Source organism: Mytilus galloprovincialis, chromosome 4 (assembly GCF_965363235.1).
Source record: "Mytilus galloprovincialis chromosome 4, xbMytGall1.hap1.1, whole genome shotgun sequence".
Lineage (NCBI taxonomy): Eukaryota > Metazoa > Mollusca > Bivalvia > Mytilida > Mytilidae > Mytilus > Mytilus galloprovincialis.
The window spans coordinates 57,269,496-57,294,328 of NC_134841.1; the positions used below are offsets into that span (position 1 = coordinate 57,269,496).

General features: G+C 31.5%; 2 protein-coding genes across 10 annotated transcripts in view; one reads left to right on the plus strand and one right to left on the minus strand.

Annotated features, from left to right (window-relative positions):
• Positions 1–15,884, minus strand: part of LOC143072512 (cilia- and flagella-associated protein 206-like) — a 35,398-nt gene extending 19,514 nt beyond the window's left edge. Inside the window, exons 1-12 of the mRNA XM_076247458.1 lie at positions 15,764–15,884; positions 10,752–10,876; positions 9,502–9,585; positions 8,966–9,056; positions 7,646–7,993; positions 7,075–7,167; positions 6,041–6,153; positions 5,195–5,314; positions 3,669–3,773; positions 3,165–3,251; positions 2,726–2,824; positions 917–1,059 (exon numbers count right to left, since the gene is read on the minus strand). Coding sequence (XP_076103573.1) covers positions 917–1,059; positions 2,726–2,824; positions 3,165–3,251; positions 3,669–3,773; positions 5,195–5,314; positions 6,041–6,153; positions 7,075–7,167; positions 7,646–7,993; positions 8,966–9,056; positions 9,502–9,585; positions 10,752–10,859 — 1,391 coding nt within the window. The 5' untranslated portion in view covers positions 10,860–10,876; positions 15,764–15,884. The remainder of the gene's footprint in view (positions 1–916; positions 1,060–2,725; positions 2,825–3,164; positions 3,252–3,668; positions 3,774–5,194; positions 5,315–6,040; positions 6,154–7,074; positions 7,168–7,645; positions 7,994–8,965; positions 9,057–9,501; positions 9,586–10,751; positions 10,877–15,763) is intronic.
• Positions 15,885–15,895: 11 nt separating this feature from the next.
• Positions 15,896–24,833, plus strand: part of LOC143072513 (dedicator of cytokinesis protein 1-like) — a 125,159-nt gene continuing 116,221 nt past the window's right edge. For all 9 annotated transcript variants that reach the window (XM_076247467.1, XM_076247459.1, XM_076247464.1 and 6 more), the window contains exon 1: positions 15,896–16,065. In XM_076247467.1, the coding sequence (XP_076103582.1) occupies positions 16,020–16,065 (46 nt within the window). In that variant the 5' untranslated portion in view covers positions 15,896–16,019. The remainder of the gene's footprint in view (positions 16,066–24,833) is intronic.

Consider the following 24,833-nt stretch of genomic DNA (forward strand, 5'->3'; position numbering starts at 1 on the left):
TTAAAATAATTACATACCAATATAAAGAACCGTTCATCATTATTGAAAAACACTATAAATGAAAGTTGAAATAATTATCTCCCCTTCATGATAGATTGATAGGGAAATTAACCAGAGTTATAACTCGAATAATTCAAGCCCTTTCCGTGTCCGATTTTTTCCCACACGAGGGCTTGAACTCCTTGTGATCATTGGCCGCGTGGCCTGCTCTCTGTGAGAGAGAGCCAATCAGCAGCGATCAGGATATGAGTCTGCGCAACTCTCTTAAAATTGTCTTACCAAACACTTGTGTTCAATTAACACAAATCCGATAATAATTAATTAACATCAATTAACATCAGTTTACATCATTTATTATCAATTAACATCCGGAACTCCTCCTTCTTTAGCTGCCAATTTAAATCAAAATTCCCATATTGCAAAGCGGTGTGAATTTTCCGGTTGACGGTCTTGATCGAGGAAGACGTTCAGGCGTTAATGTAGCCTTCGTAGATCAGCGGAATATAACGACTGAATTATTAATCGGGTTACCAGAGTTATGAAGTATTAATCAGAGAGTGACTGGCAAGCAATTTTTAATTTAGCATATCTAAGGTTAAAACAATTTTCCAGATAAACGAATGTTACTTTATACAAATATAAGGACTTTGTTAGCTAAATTTACAAATTTTATTAGATATTATTTATTTTTATTACAATAGATAAACATGCTAAGTTATTGTATGTTAGCTTTGTACCTAAATAAAATGAACTGAAAGTTGATATTGTATTGTAAAACTTACTAAAATTCATGTTTTCTAATACTAGTAATAGTAAATATGATATGCTTTGTAACTAAATAATTAAATGATTCATGGTAAAATATGACTGAGAATAACTATTACTATGACATAAAATGTAACATAATAAAATTTACCCATCTGGATTTTGTGAAAATTCTGTTGCTGCTTGTTTACTGCTGAATCCATAATAATGATCTTTGTATCTAAGTACACCAATATCAGGGTTGCTAGGTAACAGTAATCTGTCAAACTTAGCTAAAGCCCAAGCACAGTAACCCTGTTTATAAATAAAACATAATAATGACCTTTGTATCAAAGACAATTAACCCTTAGACTGCTACGCGCGACTATTGTCGTTCCGATAAAGCAGTCCGCTACTGCTACGCGCGACTATAGTCGTTTTCCGTAACTCGTTTGTTTACACAGTTACCATGGAATGGGCGGGTCAATATTCATGAGATTGCGGCAGTTTCGACTTGTATGGATTCTGATTGGTTAAAAATCTGCATCTTTCGAGTGTCTCTTGACTTTAAATCAGGTATAAGCGATAAAACAGAAAGTGAAAATTTTTGATGAAAAAAGTGACAAAATGGCGGATATTATTTGGAGAAATGGCCAACACGTTCAGAAGTATTTCAATGATAACAATTTAACAGCGGCGGCCGATAAAAAGGATTTGGACGAGAACAGAAGATATAATAGATGGAAATAGAAATATTCTATCAAAACTGCGAACAGAAGACTTTTAAAGCGAGAACCACCGGGATTCCCAGACCTTGTCCAAAATGGATGACATGAAACATGATTTTCGATGTTTATCATTTCGCCTTTCAAATGTGAATCAATATTGACTGACATAGATAGATCCAAACTTTAAGTTTGTCAAGATTATTTATTGATGAAAGCTATAACAATGAACTTGTCGTATAAATATATTTGTACATGGAAGTAAAAGTCGGCGCAGTGAAAGTCGGAGGAAAATACCGGAAAATATTTGCATCAAAAAGGCTGTTGGTTCTAGAAGAAACTTTTTTTTTTTTGATAATCACAATGGAACTAGTTCTTAAAAGAGATTTTTATATATTGGTTCAATTCTGAAGTCATGGATACTTTTACATTGATGGATTCGTTAATAAAACATGAAAAAAATAAGTTTCCTTTGTTTACCTCTATTTGCACCTGTACAGGTAAAAAATGACCAGAGACTCACACAAAAATAAAATATATAAAAAATTCAGAATCTAACAATACCTTTTTTTATAACTTTTATTGATGAATATTCAATATTTACAAAGATACAGCAATTGTAAGTGAACATGTTTATTTCATCAGTGATTAAAATTTTATTCAGCAATACACAAAAGTACAATAGAAATGAATGCAGCAGTCTAAGGGTTAATGTTAAGGTTACAAAGAAACTTTTTTCAGTGAAACTTTGTCCGCAACAATAATAATCACTGTCATTTAATAATTTAAATAAAGAAATATGACACTGATGTCTAATCTGTGATCTTCACTGTTTAGTCTATTTCTAATATAATTAGAAAAGGCACCATTTTTAGAGTTTGTGATATGTAGTTTGCACTTGTTCACTGGTGAAATGTATCAAACTGACATCTTAATTTGGTTAAATCAAATTATTGTGACTGTCTCTTTATCAGTTGTAAAAAGTCTCCTCTTCTTTATCCTGGCTTTATCTAAATTTCTGTTGCTTTGTTAATTACTTTGTTAAAGAATCTAATTTTGAAAAGAAGATTTACTTTTTATACAATTCTATCAATACTCTTTTAGATGTACATGTTTGCATCTATTTTTGCTTTCTAAATATATCGATAAAACTAGGAATTTGAAGTATTTGCCATGTTAAGAACTAATGAATAGAATTTTCTTGTTCTACATATTTTTGTCTTAATTTTTCAATTAAATTTAATGAAAATACTCACCCTATATTGTAGTGGTAATTTGTTAAAATGCTTTGTTGTATCTGGAAACAACCAATCCAAATCTTTAAAATCACTGGGATTAATTTTCTCTCCCTTTGACTGAAAAAGAAAGATTTATTTCCCCTGTCACAATATATTTATGCTGTTGATGTAGATCCTGCTGCAAAACATTGTTTTGTATTCTTCTAATATACATATTGACTTTTCCCATTGAAAAATTATTTGCCCAGATATATTTGGGATATGGGATGTACATTTTTCCATTTAAAATTAAAATAACAAAAAGAAATCTTTATTCTTAAAAACTGAGCTTTGAAATGTAAAATTTTAAAGATAGAATGTGTTCATGTTACTATGTTTACGTTTTATGCATACATTATAAAAAGTGGGAATAACTTTTTGAAGGAGGAAATAAATTTCATAAAATATAATTACTTACTTCTTGAATTCTTTGTTCATCTGATTTAATGATGGCTCCATCTAAGAAGGGAGTCAGTATCTCATCTGTAAATAGTTCTCTGTGACCCTATTGAATAAGAATAAAGGTACATTTATATTATTATATTTTTCTAATGTATATATTATCTATTATCAATTTTCCAAAGCTATAAAAAAAATTTGCATACAACTATGGTTCGTTCAACTTAAACTGAAAGTTTGAAAAAAAATATTTAACTATTATCTTTTATTTTCTTTCAAAATTAAACTGAATAAATTCTTTATTAAATTTATCTTAAAACCATCAATCTTCACATCTTCGATACCTTATAGATTTTTCTTTTACAAACCCTTGTAAAAAATTTCATACATAAATTTATTGCTGAGAACTGAATAATTGAACTTCTCGATACCTTACAGACATACAAATATCTTACTAAGATGATATATATACAGGTAACTTTCAAAAACATTTTACTGAGAAAAAAATTGTATGGATACCTACCCTTGTAAATGGTTCCAGACTAGCCAATATATTGCTAAGAACACTGAGTAATACCATCTCATCTTGAAAACCACTCCACAACTGTGACAGGTGAATAAACTGAGGCTGCAAATTAAAGCAAGAAAAATTAATGTAATTGTTGTGAACATATTTTGGTACGTGATCGGTGTCCAGTTTTTAGATAAACCACGATGTTTTGAATATAAAATTCAGTGGTGAACATAGTTTAGTCAATTTAAAATTTAAAACTATACTATTGATGTGATCACGTTGGATTTTATTAGTTTCTATTATTGCTAAAACCTGAGAATGTTAAGTTATTTGGAAAGGCTTACACTTAATAAATTCACCTAAGTAAATTACAGACTTTCATGTACGAGTCATCCTTTTTTGAATGATAAATATTACATGAATAAACCGGTTAAATGTGTGTTCATTGTTGTTTGAATATTGTAAATATTGTATGATAAATTGTCTGAATTGACTGATGTTAGTCTTTGTATTGTTTTAGTTACTTTTAGTACCTATTGATATAAATTCTGCGAGTCATTTGGTTTTTACGGGAAAAAGGGCGTGTTTTGACGTAATCTGTCACTTTGGAAAACCAACTGGGAAGCAAAACTTGAATGCCCAGGTGATTTGATGTTTTTCTGAGAGCAAAGCTTTTTTCTAGATTAGGTATCCATATAGATCGAATATTCAATTATCAAAAGCTTGTTAAAGTACATATTTGTATTTTATTCCTGTAAAACGGTGAAATCCGTGACTGATATTTTCTGGAGTCTGAGTCTATGTTATTTAAAACTAGGGGGTTTCCACATTTATATTTGGCAATCTATTGATATTCTATTGATATTCATAACTATTTAAGCGTATTAAATGCAGATTATTTGATTATTTAACTGTTGTATTAAGATTGATTGCTATATTCTATGTTTTCATGAAAGTCTGAAGTAATAATAATAATTTTGAAATTGCAGAACTTTCTTTACTTTTTATTAGCATTTGAATAGTTTTGACAAACCGCTTGTAAAACGCATATATTCAAAAATCTGGTGGCAGCGGTAAATGGGAGTTCTGCAATAATGTGGCATTAAAAATTGCTTTTAAATGTGAAATATTCTTGATACATGTAAAGCAGTTTATGGTCAAGTTAAGGTAATTAAAGACGTCCCACAAAACTAAATACATTTGAATAATATATAAAACTGTACGAGCTAGACCTAATTTCCACTGTGCAAGCACTTGCAATGCTGCTAATAACATGTACCAAGAAAATTCATGCAAATAAATTCAATTCACAGATACAAATAAATGTTATGAAAATATCTATATTAGTCCTGAAATTTTCCAGAAAAAAAAATAATGGGAGATATCTGTGTCATAGTTCCTACCATTAGAGCTAGATTATCCTTTATATAAAAGATACTATTGTTTCTGACTTAACCTAGTGTTTGTTTATTGTTGAACAAAAACTCAAACATATAATCTTTAACTGCAAGAGTGTTTTACAAATGAGTACGTACATAAACTTGGGCTGTAGGCACAGCTGTTTTTGATTGAACTGTGGCTTGTAGCTGCTCCATTCTTGTAGCTAATTGCTTTTCTAAGGATTCTACTTGATGAGCACAGCTAATAACATCGTTCTAAAAGTACAAACAAATCATAAAAATTTCAATTACAAAACAATTTTCTACTTTATGGTATAAAATATGATTTGTATAAGGCAATGCCTGATATCCAATATTTTTAACCATAAAAGAACTTTCATGATTTGCATGTTATTTTTTTTTATTTAGACAGGGAGGTTATCATTTATTTAAAGTCAGTGTACTGGGGTTTAAAATATATATTTTGTAATTCCTGTAATGTGTTTAACATTAACATAAAAAACAAGAATGTGTCCCCAGTACACGGATGCCCCATCCGCACTATCATTTTCTATATTCAGTGGACCGTGAAAATGGGGTAATAACTTGAATTTGGCATTAAAATTTGAAAGATAATATCATAGGGAACATGTATACTAAGTTTAAAGTTAATTGGACTTCAACTTCATCAAAAACTACCTTGACCAAAAACTTTCACCTGAAGCGGGACAGAAGGACGGACTGACAGACAGACCAGAAAACAGGATGCCCATAAATGGGGTATAACAATAGATTATAAACAAATTAAATTTCATTTCAATGGAAAAGTTCTCAAAGCAAACATTTAAAGTGTTAACTGTCTCTTATAAAGAACAGCAAAAAAGAAACTATTTCTTTAATCAATTGATTATTTTCTAGTATTGAAGTATGTTGCAGTGTTCACCTTTTATATTGTCCTTGCCTAGATCAAAGAATCAGGTGTCTTGATATATATCTACTTACTAATATTACTCTAAGGAAAGCCTCATGTTGTCTTGTATTTATCAGTGATTCCTTTAACAGCTGAGTGGATGGACCTTCACTTGATTCACCAGAATGCATCTTTTCTATCAAAGCTACAAAAAAAAAAAAGAATGTACTTTAGTTAATGCTATAACTTTATTTCAAATGAAAACACAATATCTTAATATATATACAACAAACATTAACTTTTCAAATATTCTAGACATCTTATTACTGAAATTAAGAATTTATTGCGATGTTTATATTAATTTGAATAATGCTACTGTCAGAGTGAGTATCGTAATAATAACTTGCATTCTAATATCTGATATATACATCTGTATGCAGATTTCCCAGAAATCACAATAAATAATCTATCCGTTCTTCAAAATTTGAAATAATAAAAATGCAAACATAAATTTCTGTACAGTATATGGTTTAGGTACTTAACCATGGTTGAAGGCAGTTGACTGTTCCTTTGACAAATACCTGATAACTGATTACATTTGTAAGGTGTCATATCTTCATAGCACTATTTAGCAGCTATACATTATAAGTTATATGGTTCGCTACTGACCACCTACGGATCCATAGAGGGTTAGTAAAATCCATAGGGGTGAGGCCGGAGGCCATGTCCCCATTAGATTTTATTCACCCTCTATGGATCCATAGGGGTCAGTAGTTAACCGTATAACAAATTTATCGCACGCTAGACTTTTTCTGCTGCATTTTGTTGAAAAATAAACAATGAAACACAACATTAATAGATGACGTTACCATTAACACGTCATGAACCCCCTATAAAATTTACTAACCCCCTACTGTCTCATAGGGGGTCACCATGTGACGGTGTTAAACCAATCACAACGTGATAATTTACCTGCGGTGCGATAATAAGAGACAAGGTTACATTCTAACTTTAACTTTCAAAAGAAAAAAAAAGATAACATGAGTTGTCCCCCATGTTCATTTGGCTATCATCAATTCTCTATGTAGTACAGTGCTGAAACAGTAATTCAGCATTACATAATTACCTGTATATTTATTGGCAGCACGTAATGTGGCCTGGATTTCTGAATCTACATTCTGTGTTGTGGCTGGTACAGCTTCATTTAAAATGGCTGGTACTATAAAAAGAAAAAAAAGATACCATGTCAGTTAAAAACTAATTAAAATGTGATGAATCATATCAATGTTATAAAAATTGTTATTATCATTTTCAGAAGAAACTTACTGTTTCACCTCTTGCAAACATTTAAAAATCAATAATATGAATTACATGTGTGTAATTTCAAGCAAATAGATTCTTAACTTTTTAAGTCTTTAAATTTAAAACTCTGCTTAAAAGAGTACTGCAACTTAAATGATAGAAATGTCACTATTTAAATTAACTAAGATCAGATAAAATTACATTTGTAAGTATAATACAATTATGTGAAATTTCTTACACATGTCTTACATCTTTCCTTTCTAAAGGTATTAACATGACTTGTATTTGATCAGGCTTAAATGTCTTAAATTTGATTTTTTTCCCAAGATTTTTACATTTATTGTCTAAAATCATGAGAATTTTAATAATTGAAATAATATGAACATCAAACTTACAATCATCAATTCCTTCTCCTCCTTTACCACATTCTTTATTGAACAGTCTAATACCAGTCACAATCATTGTCAATTCCAGGAGTTGTCTTTCTTTGTCTCGCTTTGTCAGAGACATGAAAGTTCCCAATTCTGTTTGTGGGAAGACGCTCTGTAGAGCTGCAGTTGCCTCCCTTACTACAGCTATATCTGTAGGGCTACCTAGACCAGACCGTAATAAAACAGCAGAGACAATTTTACGATACAAGCTCTCTAACTCTTCTCTCGTTCTTGCTCTACTGTCTGTGATTTCACGTATCACTGGTTGCAACCTAGATTCCAAAACTCTTCTGTGTTCTTCTAAAAAGTCAGCTAAAAATTAAATAATAATTTCTTTAACTTTGTAAAAGGTGTTAACCATTCTACTGAAGAGCTTCCAAAAGATATATCTGCTACTCTGATGTATACTATTACATTGTTTCTTAGTTCTGACTAGTGTAACCAATTACTTTCTATTCCATAGATATTCTAACAAGCTTGTTTAGGGGTCATCCATAATTGTCAACCATAATTTTCCAAAGTGTACAAAACTAACGCTTGGGGGAGGGGGTTAAAATATCAACATTTATAGTACTGTATGTTCATAAATAAAACCAGTCAGATCTGTTTCAGTTTCTTTTCAATGCAAGTTTCTATATTAAACTAAACTATAATAGACAGAATCTTCTTTTTGTTAAGAATGATTAGTTCTAGTCTTGAAATCTGAAAATGGTTGGTGTACACTTTTTGAGGGAGGGTGAGGGTCTGAAAAGTGAATGTTTTGTACACTTTGGAAAATTGTTGATAATTAAGGATGACTCCTCACCCAGGTGATGTGCCTTGAACTCCAAATGTTTTACAAAGGGAAAATCATATTTTGTCTAATGCCTTTTTCTTACAAAATTATGTAACACTGTATTAAATATGCCGTTTTCCTAAGATCCTGAGATGTGAACACTGTTATTATTTGCAGTTTTCAGCTGAGGAGATCTATGTTAGCGTAAATCTATACAGCATATACTAATTTTATTCATTCTTGGTTTGTTTTTATAAGAAAAAAATGTCATTGTTTGTTTCATTTACTTTTTGTGCTTCAATGCCATAATTAACTTGCACGAACTTTATGTGCCCTTTTTGCAATGATGACACTGCTATCATGAAAATTACATTTAATTTTTGCACTGGTGTCCAAATTTCTTAAAAAGTTGTATATTCATAAATTACTTGGATATACTTCCTTAATTTGTAGAAATACTAATACATTTTAAATGTTCCAGAAGAAAACATATTTTGATTAAGACTTACATCTAGTTGTATAATTCATATCAAAATAGACCTGCATTTTAACAGTGTCTAAAGATGGTGTCCTTGTATCCATCAGTCGATCAACGCACAACTGAAAAAGAACAATACAATTACAATATATAAATAAACAAATATACATACTTGTACCAAAAGTAAATAAAAGCTTTACCCCCATCATATGTCAATGTGCCTATTCTAAGTCAAGGAACATGGTTAAACATATGTATAAATCTTATTTTTATTTGTGTTGACTTCATTTTGTTCTGCTACATTGCTGTCTCAATGAAATTTATAATTACATCTCCTTGTTATTTATATTAACTTTATAAAAACGTATGTTCCAAAAGAAGAAATTTCCATTGCATCAACAGAAATTAATTCACCAAAATTTAATGATATATTTTTATTCTTTCATTTGTATCCTGTAAATGTAGATCTCAGTTAGTGTATATCTAGGTAAGATACTAGAATTTATATTTCTTAATTAAAATTTATGAAATCATGAAAACAACCATTTTATAAATGTTACTATTCACCTTGATAAGTTTCTGTACATCGTCTTTAGTGAGAGTTCTGTCCACATTAAACTCATTTGCTGGATCAAGCACCACTGCTTTCACCTACACATGTAAAAATTATAATGTAACATTGTATATATTTAATGTAAGCAAGACATGGCATCATCAAGTAATATATATAATCGACATCTGATTTAAGAAATCCTGAAAATTTTAAATTACTTGTTAAAGTTTAAGTTTAAAGATCAACTGCTTTTCAATGAGTTAATATTTGTCACCACGACTTATGTGTTTATGTGTTAAATACAAAGTCCAGGGGCGTAGCTGAGTTGAAATAAAGTGGAAGCATATTTCGGCGAGCGGAGCGAGGCGAAAATTTTTTTGGACCATTTTATGATGAATTTGATAAATACCCTATCTGTTTCTTACTATACCATATTTCAAGAAACGATAGTAACATCCTAGTGGGTTTCGTAATTTGGAAACCCGGGAACAGATAAGACACAAAATGACAAGCAAAAACTTTCAACATTGAAAACTAACTACAGATGAAAAACACGGACCCCGAAAAAATGTGGCGACCTCCGGTGCTCCGAAGGTAAGCAGGTCCTGCTTCTTGCAAGACACCCGTGGTGTTTCTCACGAGGGTCATTTTAAAATCAAATGAGAGGTTTCTACGAGTCTTTCGTTATCCGCTGCCTTCTTGCTAAAATAAAAATCTAGCTTCTTCATTTTTATTTTTATTTCTACCGGGGTTAAACTTTGTGTCGTGATTGTAGTTGCAAGTACAGACACCGCCAGACACGATTATCCGGAAAGACTAAAGACTATCCGAAATTCAATTTCAGGATTTTTTTTTTTTTTTTTTTTGTGAAAAACATGTGCAAGCAAATGATTTTTTGCGTAAAGGCAGCTACGTGCCTGAAGTCAATGTATTTAAAATATCATTAACATATATATCACATTTAGATTGAAATATGTTTCAAATCATGTATATTGTATTTTGCACTGTTTGAAGTTTTTTAGAAAAATTTATATGTTAAAAGGTATTTGACATACATATATACAGTTTTTGTACATAGTGTTTTCATCTAAAAGTCAGAGTTAAACCATTAACATTAAGTCAAAGTTCAACATGGCTCATAATACAGATTAGAGCAAATTGTTACCTCATTGTTTTGATTTCTTTATATCCAAATATTTTCTTGCTGGTCTAAATCTACAATAATCTTCTTTTACATTAGTTTTAAAAGGTATACTGTACTCACCATAAATGCCACAAGAGTTTCTGATACAGCTTGTCCTTTGCTGGCACATTCTTGTGCTATTTCTCTGATGATGTTTTTGATCACACTTTCTGCTTGAGCTCTCGACATAGTTAGTTTTTAAAAACCTGAACAAAAGAATAATTATATGAACTTTTTAACAAAAAGAAAAGATAGTAACCTCAACCACCTTGAAAAGGAATGTTCTCCGTTGTAATGACCTTACTTTTGTTTTCAAACAAATTTCCAGACATAACGAGAGAAATTTATGTATTACTGAAAAATTATTACACCAGGGTTTTCGATATCACAAACTAGTCAAAACATTTACTAAATTTTATCATCGGTATAAAGACATTATTCGTAAATATAGCTCAACATGCAGACTTTTAATACGTTCAGGTATTTCACATCCAATTTTTTATGGTAATATTCTTTATAAAGCACAAAGGTGTCAGTATTCACCTCAGAAACTTACAAAACCTTTGAATAGACTTATTAAGAAGGGATATAATTACGATACTGTTGTCAAGTCATTAAAGATTGCATATTTTGGCGTTAATATTGAGTCACTGATAAGGTCTTTGCATCGGAACTAAACACATTTATTCTAAAAACAGTTGTTGGCATGACACGGGTTATGTTCTTCTCATATATGTTATGATGGTATGATACTAAACCCCTAACGGGAAGGATTGTGCCTGATGTTCATATGATGAAATCATAATCTTTCAGTCAGTTTAGTTGAAGTCTGGAGCTGGCATGTCAGTTAACTGCTAGTAGTCTGTTGTTATTTATGTATTATTGTCATTTTGTTTATTTTCTTTGGTTACATCTTCTGACATCAGACTCGGATTTCTCTTGAACTGAATTTTAATGTGCGTATTGTTATGCGTTTACTTTACTACATTGGTTAGAGGTATAGGGGGAGGGTTGAGATCTCACAAACATGTTTAACCCCGCCGCATTTTTGCGCCTGTCCCAAGTCAGGAGCCTCTGGCCTTTGTTAGTCTTGTATTATTTTAATTTTAGTTTCTTGTGTACAATTTGGAAATTAGTATGGCGTTCATTATCACTGGACTAGTATATATTTGTTTAGGGGCCAGCTGAAGGACGCCTCCGGGTGCGGGAATTTCTCGCTACATTGAAGACCTGTTGGTGACCCTCTGCTGTTGTTTTTTATTTGGGCGGGTGGTTGTCTCTTTGACACATTCCCCATTTCCATTCTCAATTTTATAATCTTAGATTTCTGAATGTGGCAGCAAAAATTGCCTGAGTTGACAGCTGCAAAAATTCATATTAGTAGTTGTGTCTTATTTTATTGTTAGTTCATCAAATATCACAAAATTCCAATTTTATTTAATTAAGTTTTGATACTACAAAGTATAGTAGACTTTTTTTGGCATGACATTTTACAGGAACAGCTGTGCTGTACATGTATACCTGCAAACCTTATAACACTTTTTGAGAATTAAATTGATTGATTGATTGTTTTGGTGGACACCACAATGGTTCCTGTAAATTTTTCGTCATGTTACAAAATAAAAATGATTGTTGTATGTCGTCAAAAGTGGCACAGATTTCCACATGGCGATATTAAGGTGTATGGTGGGAAACATCCATCATGACGAATAACGGTAAAAAATTTCCCAAATGACTTATTGGTGCATGATGATAAAATGCACACTTTATAAAAAGGCTTTTGACAGTGTCTGGAGATCAATTCTTAAAATTACAAAAAAAAAGGAATACAAGGCAAATTTTATAATATACTGCATGACATGTACTCTAATACTATTCATGTAAATATCAAAATATGTTTACTAAGCATTTTCTTGCTAATCAGGGAGTCAAACAAGGAGACAGTTTTTAGTCCAACTTTATTTAATATATTTATTGATGACATACATGTAGGGAAATACTTAGATACAAACTCAACTAGTGCAGTTAATTTAAACGGTAAAAAATTGAACCATTTATTGTATGCTGATGATTTATTATTGATATTGGAATCTGCAGATGGTCTCCAGATCTCTCTTGATTCTTTACAAAAATATAGTACTGAATGGAAACTGGACGTGAACCTTAAGAAAACAAAAATTATAATTTTCTCTAAAAATAAAGTAAATAAAGAAAACTTTTACTTTTATTACAGTTCTAATGCAATTGAAATTGTTGATTGTTATAAATACTTAGGAGTTGATTTTCATAGCTCTGGAAAATTTATACAGGCAGTGTCAAGCCTCTCAGATAAAGCTAAAAATGCATATTTTGCATTGAAGTCAAAACTACCATATAGTGAAAATTTGTCTGTTAAGACTTGGCTCCAGCTTTTTAATTCAATGATAATTCCTATTTTAACTTATGGATATCAGAATTCAAACCAAATTATGAAGCATTAGACAAAAGTAAATTAGAAAAAACACAAAACTCCATATTTAAAAACATACTTGGGGTTCATGGAAAGTCTTCCAATCTAGCAGTGCGGTGTGACTTGGGCACTTTACCCATAAGCATTAAATGTTATCAACTTATGTATAAATACTGTATGCGTCTCAGTGATATTTGTGAATGGTCTGGTGGTCCGCATGAAATTCTCAAGGCTGCTTTTGAAATTTGAAGTGGACAAAACTCTTACAAATAGAGAAAATTCATGGTCTAATAAACTATCTGAATTAATGAAATAAATTGGAATACCCTTAAACAAGCATTGTAATAGTAATTTCAAACAGAAACTAGAAGATTTCTACAAAAATAAAATTATATTTGAACTATCTAAGATAAAAAATTGAAACTGTGGTAAACTTTTATTTTTGAGTAAAATTTATACTAAATTTAAACAACAAGAATATTTAAACTTTAATATTCCTAAATACCTTAGAAAAAAACTCACTAAATAAAGAATAAGTGCACACGTATTAGCAATAGAAACTGGTAGGTATGCAAGACCAAAAATACCCTCTAATGAGAGATTTTGTAAATTTTGCACAGGAAAAATGAGATACATTTCTTGATTGAATGTCCGCAATATAAAAAAAATAGATCTAAATATAAAATTAATGATATTAATTCAAATAATTTGAATGAAAATTTTACCAAAATGATAAATCCTATGTCTGAAAAAGAATTAAAATCTATTTGTATGTATATTGAAGAAGCTCTTGATTTGAGAGACCACCATACCGTTTCATCAGGTAATAATCTTCTACAGTAGTTTGTGCATATACATATATATCTTATATTGTGTGTTTTAAGTAAATTTATGAAAATCTAGAATAATACTGATGTATAAGTTTATCATGGTATCAATATCAGTTTATAATGTAATGACATACATAGAATTGTCTTATAACTTGTTGTTATATGCATCTTTATTTCATTTATATGTTGTTTTAATATTATAATTATCTGTATTTGGATCATGCCTCTATGGTGCTCTTTCCAATAACATATTTAAAATATTGTGGGAAAAAAAAAAAAGAAGATTACAAAAAATGGACTGATTTTGACGAATCGCACTAAAATAAATCCAAAAAATTGCGGTGATGATATTGATAATTATTGAAGTCCTCTGGCTCTAAAATCACGACAAGGATATTTTGACAAATGACGGTAAAGGGCATTAATAACCTCATCATTGATTCATCATTCATTATCAATATTTCATGGTCATGCAAGGGGGTCTCATTGGGGGTTCCGATCCCGCATCCCGCTTACACTACAAATGTATATGTAAGTAAGCAATTTCTCATTTTTTTTTCATTTCCCGGGTCCCGCAAGACCTCATTTCCCGTTTTCACGCCACAATAATTTGACTTTCACGCTTACAAAAAATCGGCAATCCCGTGTCACGCCTAGACCCCAATGATCTTCAATCTTCAATCTTTGTCGTGATGACAGAGTAAATTATCCTCTCTTGTAAAATAATTATCACAAATGTAGTTTCTCCTTTGTACTTATATATTGTAGGTGGCGCTTTAAAAATATTATAGAATTATTGTATGAAGTGAAATAAATTTAAAAAATGGTTTATTAGGTTATTGAAATGGCATGAAAAATTAAAAATATAAAAAATTTAAAGAAATTTGTATCAAATTATCCACAAAAACGGTTTGTTTCCTCTATGTACTCCGCTAATAGTTGATAGATATTTTCTGCATTTGGCAAATTGATTGTTAATAAATTGTCTAGATCTGTTGGAATTTGTCCTGTTATGAAGTATATTTGATGAAATAATTTGTCTCTGGCATCTGAATACAGGTCACATTCAAAAAGGTAGTGTTGTACATTTTCTTTTTGTTTGCAGTGATGACAGGTTTCCGAGTTGATGTGCTGGTTTATTATAAATTGGTATGCATTTAATTTAGAATAACCTGTTCGTAAACTGTTGATTATGTTGTACATTTTTTTTGACGGGAAGTCTTTTTTAACTTTTATCTTTAACTTCAGGATGAAATCTGAAATAGTGACGTCCAGTATCACTATTTTCCCATCTGCGTTGCCATTTTTTTGTAACAGAATTTCTAGCTGCTTTTTTTACATCTTGTTTTGTAAACACTATGTCATCAACGGCTAGTGTTTCTGCTTCTTTAGCAGCTTCTTTTGCCAAGGAGTCTGCCTCGTCATTTCCTTTTATGTTAGCATGTCCTGGTGTCCAGTTTAGAGGGGGGATAGGAGGGGTCTTGATCCCGAAATCCCGGACTTGAAAAAACGAAATCCTGAGGTCCCGAATTTAAATAAAGCAAATCCCGACATCCCGAAATCCGAAAAAAAAGATTCCCGGATCCCGAAAGGGTCAATCCCGAAATCCCGAGCTTAAAAACACCCGATCTCGGAGTCCCGATAAAGATCCTATCCCCCCTCAGTTTAAGTTTATTAAAAATCCCCAATGAGACCCACATGCAACTGCAAGACGAACTAACTTGAGGATATTTTGCAGCTACATACGTGAAACTACAGCTCAGGAAACTATAGTCAAGTTAACGTCATATCTAAATAACTTTTTTTTAAAATACCTGCTTATTCTACTTCTTTTAACCAAACTGAAAAATGTTAAACGCCGTGAAATTCAACTAAAAATATCTAAAATGAAACTTCAACGTCCATATTGTTTATATCCTTGGATACAGTGCGCGCGCCTAACCCGGAAAAGAAAGTAGAATCACGTGACACGAATGGAAGTCGAGTATCGTCTGTGTACACTTTTATATTTTGTGTAGTGGAATTTTTAATTAAGTTATGATTAATCTTCTGACATGAATAAGCATAAAAATGACCAAGTGGGTTAAATTTGATAGCAAATCAAAACATGGTATAGGTAAGCAACCACATTTGTCATAAAAACTAAGTAAAAAAAAATGTAGAAAATGGATAAGGAAGTGATGTTGAGGAGGTTGATGATGGGATTGACACAGTTACACACACCACTCTTAGCCATGACATTGTTGTTCTGACCATGGTATATCTTATCTTAAACACGTGTTAATTATTATGCATATCATTTCATGCAATCCCTTTGCACATCATTTTTCTAATATTTATTATAAATAATATGAGGCAGGCATAACCTGTGAATGGGGACGAAGTCTGTATGTATAATTTTTTTTACCTCAAACATGTTAATAAAGGAAACGGAAATACTGTAACGTTCCCGATTTCGGTTCTGTGGTTAGGGATTTAGCTGTGACGTTGCTTAAGTTATGACGACATATTCAATGTAAACAAAAGAAACGCTTCCATCAGGTAACGTTTTTTTCAAATCAAACAATTATTAAAAATGAAATTGTATTGAGTTCCAATCTTATATTTTACTAGACTGATACATATAATTTTCTTTTCAAAGTCTCATGCAAACAAGACAGATTTCTGCGCAAATGCGGGGAAAACAGGAACAGGAACTAGATCTGAAAAAAAAAGTTCTGATCTAAGCTTGCAAATGATTCATAATAAATGAATTTTTTAGTTTCAGATAAGATATTAAAAATTGTCAGTCAGGACTCTGAAAAAATCATGCAGTCTTAATTTGTGTTGACAGCACAGGCACTCGTCTCAGATTTTCCCCCCCTATATACCTTTACATAACACAAGGTACTTAACTTGCATTTTAGAAAAATGTCAGGTGGTGACGAAGTTACGTTATATGCCGCTTTATAGGCTGTCAACCCCACTAAAACTTGTTTTATCGTAAATCTAAATTGATTTTCTTTACAATGGTATATAACATGCCTACATTTGTTGTTGAAATCATCCGTAGCAATCCTACCAAAGTATGTCAATCGTAATAATTTTGCAAACTGCTGAAGAATTGGCAATAAACGCGTCATGTCACCTTGTCTACATTGTATCTCGGTTTCCGATTGGTCAATTCTATTGGAAAGTCTAAATGATTCTTGAAGTTATCTGATCTTGTTTTATTTCATACGTAAAGTCAAGAGAGAGTCTGCATGACATTGATGTCATGGGAAAAATTTGTAACTTATTAGACATACCACAAACAACACTTGTTAGATTTTTTTTCACGGTATATTATACAATTTAACTAACTGTATGATAAGTTCTATTCATACGAAAACTAACAGTTTTTTCTGAAACAATTTTTATTATTAATCATTTACTACATGAGACGTGTATTGCCAATTTTGTGTAGGTTGACGAAATAATTACGATTGACATACTTGTGTAGGATTGCTACGGATGATTCCGACAACAACAGTAGGCGTGTTATACACCATTGTGAAGATAAATCGATTTAGATTTACGGCATAACAATTTTTAGTGGGGTTGACAGCCGAGACACGGCCTTTTTAATGTAATTTCGTCACTGTATGACATTTTTCAAAATCGCGAGTTAAGTACCTTGTGTTATATAAAGGTATATAGGGGAAAAAAATTCTGAGACGAGTGCCTGTGGTTTACATGTATTAAATTATAATGTTTATGCCCCTACACTAGGCGAAGAGGTCGTTAAGGTTTGCCCTTGTCTGTTCACCCTTGTCCTACTGTATGTATGTTTCTAAATTGATTTCAGTTCTCTTACTTTTGTTTCCTCAGCCAAATGTTAAGAAACTTGTACACAATCCTTATTTCTGTAAAATGCAAATCTAGTTTTAATTTTGGTGGTGTCGTGTTATTTCCTTTCTCGAGTTATGTCCCTTTATAAATGGAAAAAAATATGAATTTGCTGTTTCTGCACCCTAACTTTACTTTGCCTCTACCAAATGGTATTAAACATATACACAAAATTTATTACCAAACACAGATTAAGTTTGAATTTGGATGGTGCACTTAGTTGCTTATAATTAATTAATGGAAAATTTTCAAGTTATTCTGAATATGTTCATATTTACAAGCCAGCATCTGTATCTCATGAACACATTGTTTTTTTATATAAAAAATATTTGGACTAATCACATACAAATGACATTATATACATGTATTTCCAAAATACATATTTGTTTTGCACTTAGGGCAATATCGAATATGTGCAGTTGTTTCTCCATAGGCGCTAATGGTAACGTTTTTTTCTGTAGCTCAGTCCATATTGTAAATTTGGATATGTATGATGGCTCCTTTCGAAGCTGAGACATTTTTCCGTTAAATTTTCTGGGTACGAAGTGTGATTTATTTTTCCGTAAATTAGCATTCCCCCGAAAAATCCTTTTGTGTTGCTGCTCATCATGGTAAAAAATCCATTTTTTCACACAATAAGTTCTTTTAAAATTTAATACTTTGAATACATTTAATAACTTTGTATTTTTTACACTTTTAAATTATTCTATGGTCCTCTACTTTGATGAAACATGTTTCCCATGGAGTAACAGGAGTGTATACCATAAAAATGACATATTTTCAGCATAATAAATTTGTTAATCTATTGCATTAAAATCTATTGAATTACAAAAAAGTTGAAAAATGGACTCGTCCCAGAAAAATATGACAAGATACATTTTGTAATATTATTAAATATAGAACAAATTTCTTAAGCTTACACCCTGTATTGACCGGCAGAAAAAGATTTAAGTCATCAGTAGGATCTAAGCATCACCCCTTTGTTGACCATTAAATGTGTTGTTTTTACAGTTCCTTAATAGTAGGGTGCACAGTATTGAAAAAGACATCTAGTTAACGAGTTTAAGTTAATGGATAACACACTGCTATATTTATATGCAAACTATTGGAAAATTATTATATTTTCAGGTCATGAATGTCGTCTTAAGCTACCATGATCACGTTTTTCAAAATTTTGTGGTTTTTTTAGGGTACCAAAAAAAAACCCTCTGTATACAGGGGGGTTTGGATGGGGTTAAATTAAATGATTAAAGAATAATGCCCTTAAAAAATGAAGATTAGAGAATAACAGGCCAAAAAAAAGAAGATTAGAGAAAAAAGGGGTTAATTTTTTGAAGATTAGAGAAAAAAGGGGTTAATTTTTTAAAGATTAGAGAAAAAAGAGATGAAAATTTAATGTTTACAGAATAACAGACCCCCCATCCAGACCCTCATACAGGCCATCTTCAGCACAAAAACTAAAATTATTGCTTTCTGACGTCGTGTTATTTGTTCAAATTTTACTTATCATTTAGCTTAAAATTTAAATTTATCATATAACGAAAGCTGAAAAGATTTATATAATTTAAGTATTTATAAGTACATGTATTTCATGATTTTAGTAAGACTTTTTTTTAGCTGAAATTTACCACATTTTGAACGAAAGAAAATTTATTGCGTGTTACTTTCACAGGATTTTTACTCTGATTACATCAATAAGACCTGGTTCATATGTGTTCCAAATATCTTTTGTGTAATGTTGATCGGCAAGAAGAAAATAGCAATTTAAAACAAAAAAAAAGTGATAATTCTGCCTTGATTCAAACACGCCTTTTCTCATGCCGTTAATTGTTTTGTAGCTTACACTATCAGGTCATTAACTAGGACATTTGTCACTAACTTCATTTCTCTTTTTTGCTTGTTGTATGGTCGATTTGTATGTTTTGAATACTGTAGTTAGTTTGAAGATCGTTATTTTGTTTTAGGAAATATTTTGTTTGTTGGTTTTTTTAACTTTAATTGTTTATTTAATAATTGTAATATACAAATCAAATCCTTCGATCATGTTTCAGACCCGGAATATGGCACACATTCACAGTCCTGTTAAACTATGTCCATCAAGCCCTAATCGAAGTAGGAATAAAATAAATGTGTTATATGTTAGGATTCTTCTTCTGAATTGCTTATTAATATGCAAAAAATTAGCACAAACAAAAGCCGTATCAAGGTTCTGGGAGCACGGAAAGATCATATATTTTAGTATATTGCATTATGCTTCAGACCTAGACCACCTACCTACTGATGATTACAAATATTGTACCATGCACCATTCTTTCTATAAATCTTACACTAGCAGACACAAATGCAGTTATTTTAAAGCTGAATCAAGTTCTTGTTCGTCCGTAAAAGTGTTTCAGGTCATATATAGAAGGTCGTCAAATTCCTGACTGGAAAAAGTTTCTTTGAGTCAGTGAGAACCAGCATGCCTTAATCAGATTTCTTGGCGAATCGATTGTTCAGCATCATGGTAGATCAACAGTTACTATGATACATGAGGAAGTCATTTATCTAGCTAGCACTTCCAAGGACCCTTGATCTGCTCAGAAGGAGTATTCATGTTTTAAGAATTATTTTGCTCACATGATGAAGTAGATGTACCCACATGATTTTTACATGCTATTCATGTAGACTAAGAGTTCGGTGGGAAAGGCATCAAAGGTAGGATAATAATAAATTCACGAGATAGAGATGTACTGATCTTATGCGTTCATTACTTCCCCTCCATGCAGCATCCGCATGAGCTAGGGTTTCAAACAGGCACTATAACTTGCACACAAGATTTGCGCCGCTATATACCTGTCTACAAAATATGGAAAAGTCTCGGGTTTGCCATTTGTAACATTGTACCAGCCGCACATGTTTTAAGATGATGCGATACGTCATCCCTGTTTAGGATCGGTAAGCACACTGTTTTTTTAGTCTTGAAGACAACCCAGATGATTTTTATACGACCGCAAAATTTGAAAATTTTTTCGTCGTATATTGCTTTCACGTTGGCGTCGTCGTCGTCGTCGTCCGAATACTTTTAGTTTTCGCACTCTAACTTTAGTAAAAGTGAATGGAAATCTATGAAATTTTAACACAAGGTTTATGACCACAAAAGGAAGGTTGGTATTGATTTTGGGAGTTTTGGTCCCAACGTTTTAGGAATTAGGGGCCAAAAAGGGCCCAAATAAGCATTTTCTTGGTTTTCGCACTATAACTTTAGTTTAAGATAATAGAAATCTATGAAATTTTGACACAAGGTTTATGACCACAAAAGAACGGTTGGGATTGATTTTGGGAGTTTTGGTTTTAACAGTTTAGGAATTAGGGGCCAAAAAAGGGCCCAAATAAGCATTATTCTTGGTTTTCACACAATAACTTTAGTTTAAGTAAATAGAAATCAATGAAATTTAAACACAATGTTAATGACTACAAAAGGAAGGTTGGTATTGATTTTGGGAGTTTAGGTCCCAACAGTTTAGGAATAAGGGGCCAAAAAGGGACCCAAATAAGCATTTTTCTTGGTTTTCGCACCATAACGTTAGTATAAGTAAATAGAAATCTATGAAATTTAAACACAAGGTTTATGACCATAAAAGGAAGGTTGGTATTGATTTTGGGAGTTTTGGTCCCAACATAATAAGGGGCCCAAAGGGTCCAAAATTAAACTTTGTTTGATTTCATCAAAATTGAATAATTGGGGTTCTTTGATATGCCGAATCTAACTGTCATGACTGTGTATGTAGATTCTTAACTTTTGGTCCCGTTTTCAAATTGGTCTACATTAAGGTCCAAAGGGTCCAAAATTAAACTTAGTTTGATTTTGACAAAAAATGAATCAGTTAGGTTCTTTGATATGCTGAATCTAAAAATGTACTTAGATTCTTGATTATTGGCCCAGTTTTCATGTTGGTCCAAATCGGGGTCCAAAATTAAACTTTGTTTGATTTCATCAAAAATTGAATAAATGGGGTTCTTTGATATACCAAATCTAACTGTGTATGTAGATTCTTCATTTTTGGTCCTGTTTTCAAATTGGTCTACACTAAAGTCCAAAGGGTCCAAAATTAAACTTAGTCTGATTTTAACAAAAATTGAAATCTTGGGGTTCTTTGATATGCTGAATCCAAAAATGTACTTAGATTTTTTATTATGGGCCCAGTTTTCAAGTTGGTCCAAATCAGGATCTAAAATTATTATATTAAGTATTGTGCAATAGCAAGTCTTTTCAATTGCACAGTATTGCGCAATGGCAAGAAATATCTAATTGCACAATATTGTGAAATAGCAATTTTTTTTTTAATTAGAGTTATCTTTCTTTGTCCAGAATAGTAAGCAAGAAATATCTGCAAAATATTGTGCAATAGCAAGATTTTTTTTTAATTGGAGTTATCTTTCTTTGTCCAGAATCAACTTAAATCTTTGTTATATACAATATACAATGTATATTCACTTTTTACTACCAACTGATAAATTAAAATAATCTTTACCATTCAGTGATAACAAGCAGTTTTTATACGACCGCAAATTTTGAAAAAATTTTCGTCGTATATTGCTATCACGTTGGCGTCTGCGTCGTCGTCGTCGTCGTCGTCGTCCGGCGTCCGAATACTTTTAGTTTTCGCACTCTAACTTTAGTAAAAGTGAATAGAAATCTATGAAATTTTAACACAAGGTTTATGACCATAAAAGGAAGGTTGGTATTGATTTTGGGAGTTTTGGTCCCAACATTTTAGGAATAAGGGGCCAAAAAGGGCCCAAATAAGCATTTTCTTGGTTTTCGCACCATAACTTTAGTTTAAGTTAATAGAAATCTATGAAATTTTGACACAAGGTTTATGACCACAAAAGAAAGATTGGGATTGATTTTGGGAGTTTTGGTTTCAATAGTTTAGGAATAAGGGGCCAATAAAGGGCCCAAATAAGCATTTTTCTTGGTTTTTGCACAATAACCTTAGGTTAAGTAAATGGAAATCTATGAAATTTAAACACAATGTTTATGACCACAAAAGGAAGGTTGGTATTTATTTTGGGAGTTTAGGACCCAACAGATTAGGAATTAGGGGCCAAAAAGGGACCCAAATAAGCATTTTTCTTGGTTTTCGCACTATAATGTTAGTATAAGTAAATACAAATCTATGAAATTTAAACACAAGGCTTATGACCATAAAAGGAAGGTTGGTATTGATTTTGGGAGTTTTGGTCCCAACAGTTTAGGAAAAAGGGGCCCAAAGGGTCCAAAATTAAACTTTGTTTGATTTCATCAAAATTGAATAATTGGGGTTCTTTGATATGCCGAATCTAACTGTATATGTAGATTCTCAACTTTTGGTCCCGTTTTCAAATTGGTCTACATTAAGGTCCAAAGGGTCCAAAATTAAACTTAGTTTGATTTTGACAAAAAATGAATCGGTTGGGTTCTTTGATATGTTGAATCTAAAAATGTACTTAGATTCTTGATTATTGAAGTTTTTTTGGTCCAGTTTTCAAATTGGTCTACATTAAGGTCCAAAGGGTCCAAAATTAAACTTTGTTTGATTTCATCAAAAATTAAATCCTTGGGGTTCTTTGATATGCCAAATCTAACTGTGTATGTAGATTCTTCATTTTTGGTCCTGTTTTCAAATTTCAAATTCTACATTAAAGTCCAAAGGGTCCAAAATTAAACTAAGTTTGATTTTAACAAAAATTGAATTCTTGGGCCTCTTTGATATGCTGAATCTAAACATGTACTTAGATTTTTGATTATGGGCCCAGTTTTCAAGTTGGTCCAAATCAGGATCTAAAATTATTATATTAAGTATTGTGCAATAGCAAGTCTTTTCAATTGCACAGTATTGTGCAATGGCAAGAAATATCTAATTGCACAATATTGTGAAATAGCAAATTTTTTTTTAATTAGAGTTATCTTTCTTTGTCCAGAATAGTAAGCAAGAAATATCCTATTTGTGCAATAGCAAGAATTTTTTTTAATTGGAGTTATCTTTCTTTGTCCAGAATCAACTTAAATCTTTGTTATATACAATATACAATGTATATACACTTTTTACTACCAACTGATAAATTTAAATAATCTTTACCATTCAGTGATAACAAGCAGTTTTTTTACATCTTAATATTTTATGATGTATTTAAATGAGTAGTTATTGTTGCAAACTCCATTAGAAATTTGAATTGATATCAGTTTTGAAAAAGGGAAACGGGGATGTGAAAAAAAAGGGGGGGGGGGGTTAAATTTTTCTCATTTCAGATTTCATAAATAAAAAGAAAATTTCTTCAAACATTTTTTTGAGAGGATTAATATTCAACAGCATAGTGATTTGCTCAAAGGCAAAAAAAACCTTTTAAGTTCATTAGACCACATTCATTCTGTGTCAGAAACCTATGCTGTGTCAACTATTTAATTTTAGATTTAAAAAGTTTGAAGAAGAAATCTTTAATTGATTTGTAAAATCTTGGCATTTGTTTTGTGTAAAAAAAAACCATGTAATGTCAAAAATTTGATCACAATCCAAATTCAGAGCTGTATCATGCTTGAATGTTTTGTCCATACTTGCCCCAACTGTTCAGGGTTCGACCTCTGCGGTCGTATAAAGCTGCGCCCTGCGGAGCACCTGGTTTTTACATCTTAATATTTTATGATGTATTTAAATGAGTAGTTATTGTTGCAAACTCCATTAGAAATTTTAATTGAGATTAGTTTTGGAATAAGGGAAAGAGGGATGTGATTAAAAAAATTGGGTTCAATTTTTCTCATTTGAAATTTCATAAATAAAAAAGAAAATTTCTTCAAACATTTTTTTGAGAGGATTAATATTCAACAGCATAGTGAATTGCTCTAAGAGAAAACAAAAATTTTAAGTTCATTAGAACACATTCATTCTGTGTCAGAAACCTATGCTGTGTCAACTATTTAATCACAATCCAAATTTAGAGCTGAATCCAGCTTGAATGTTGTGTCCATACTTGCCCCAACCATTCAGGGTTCAACCT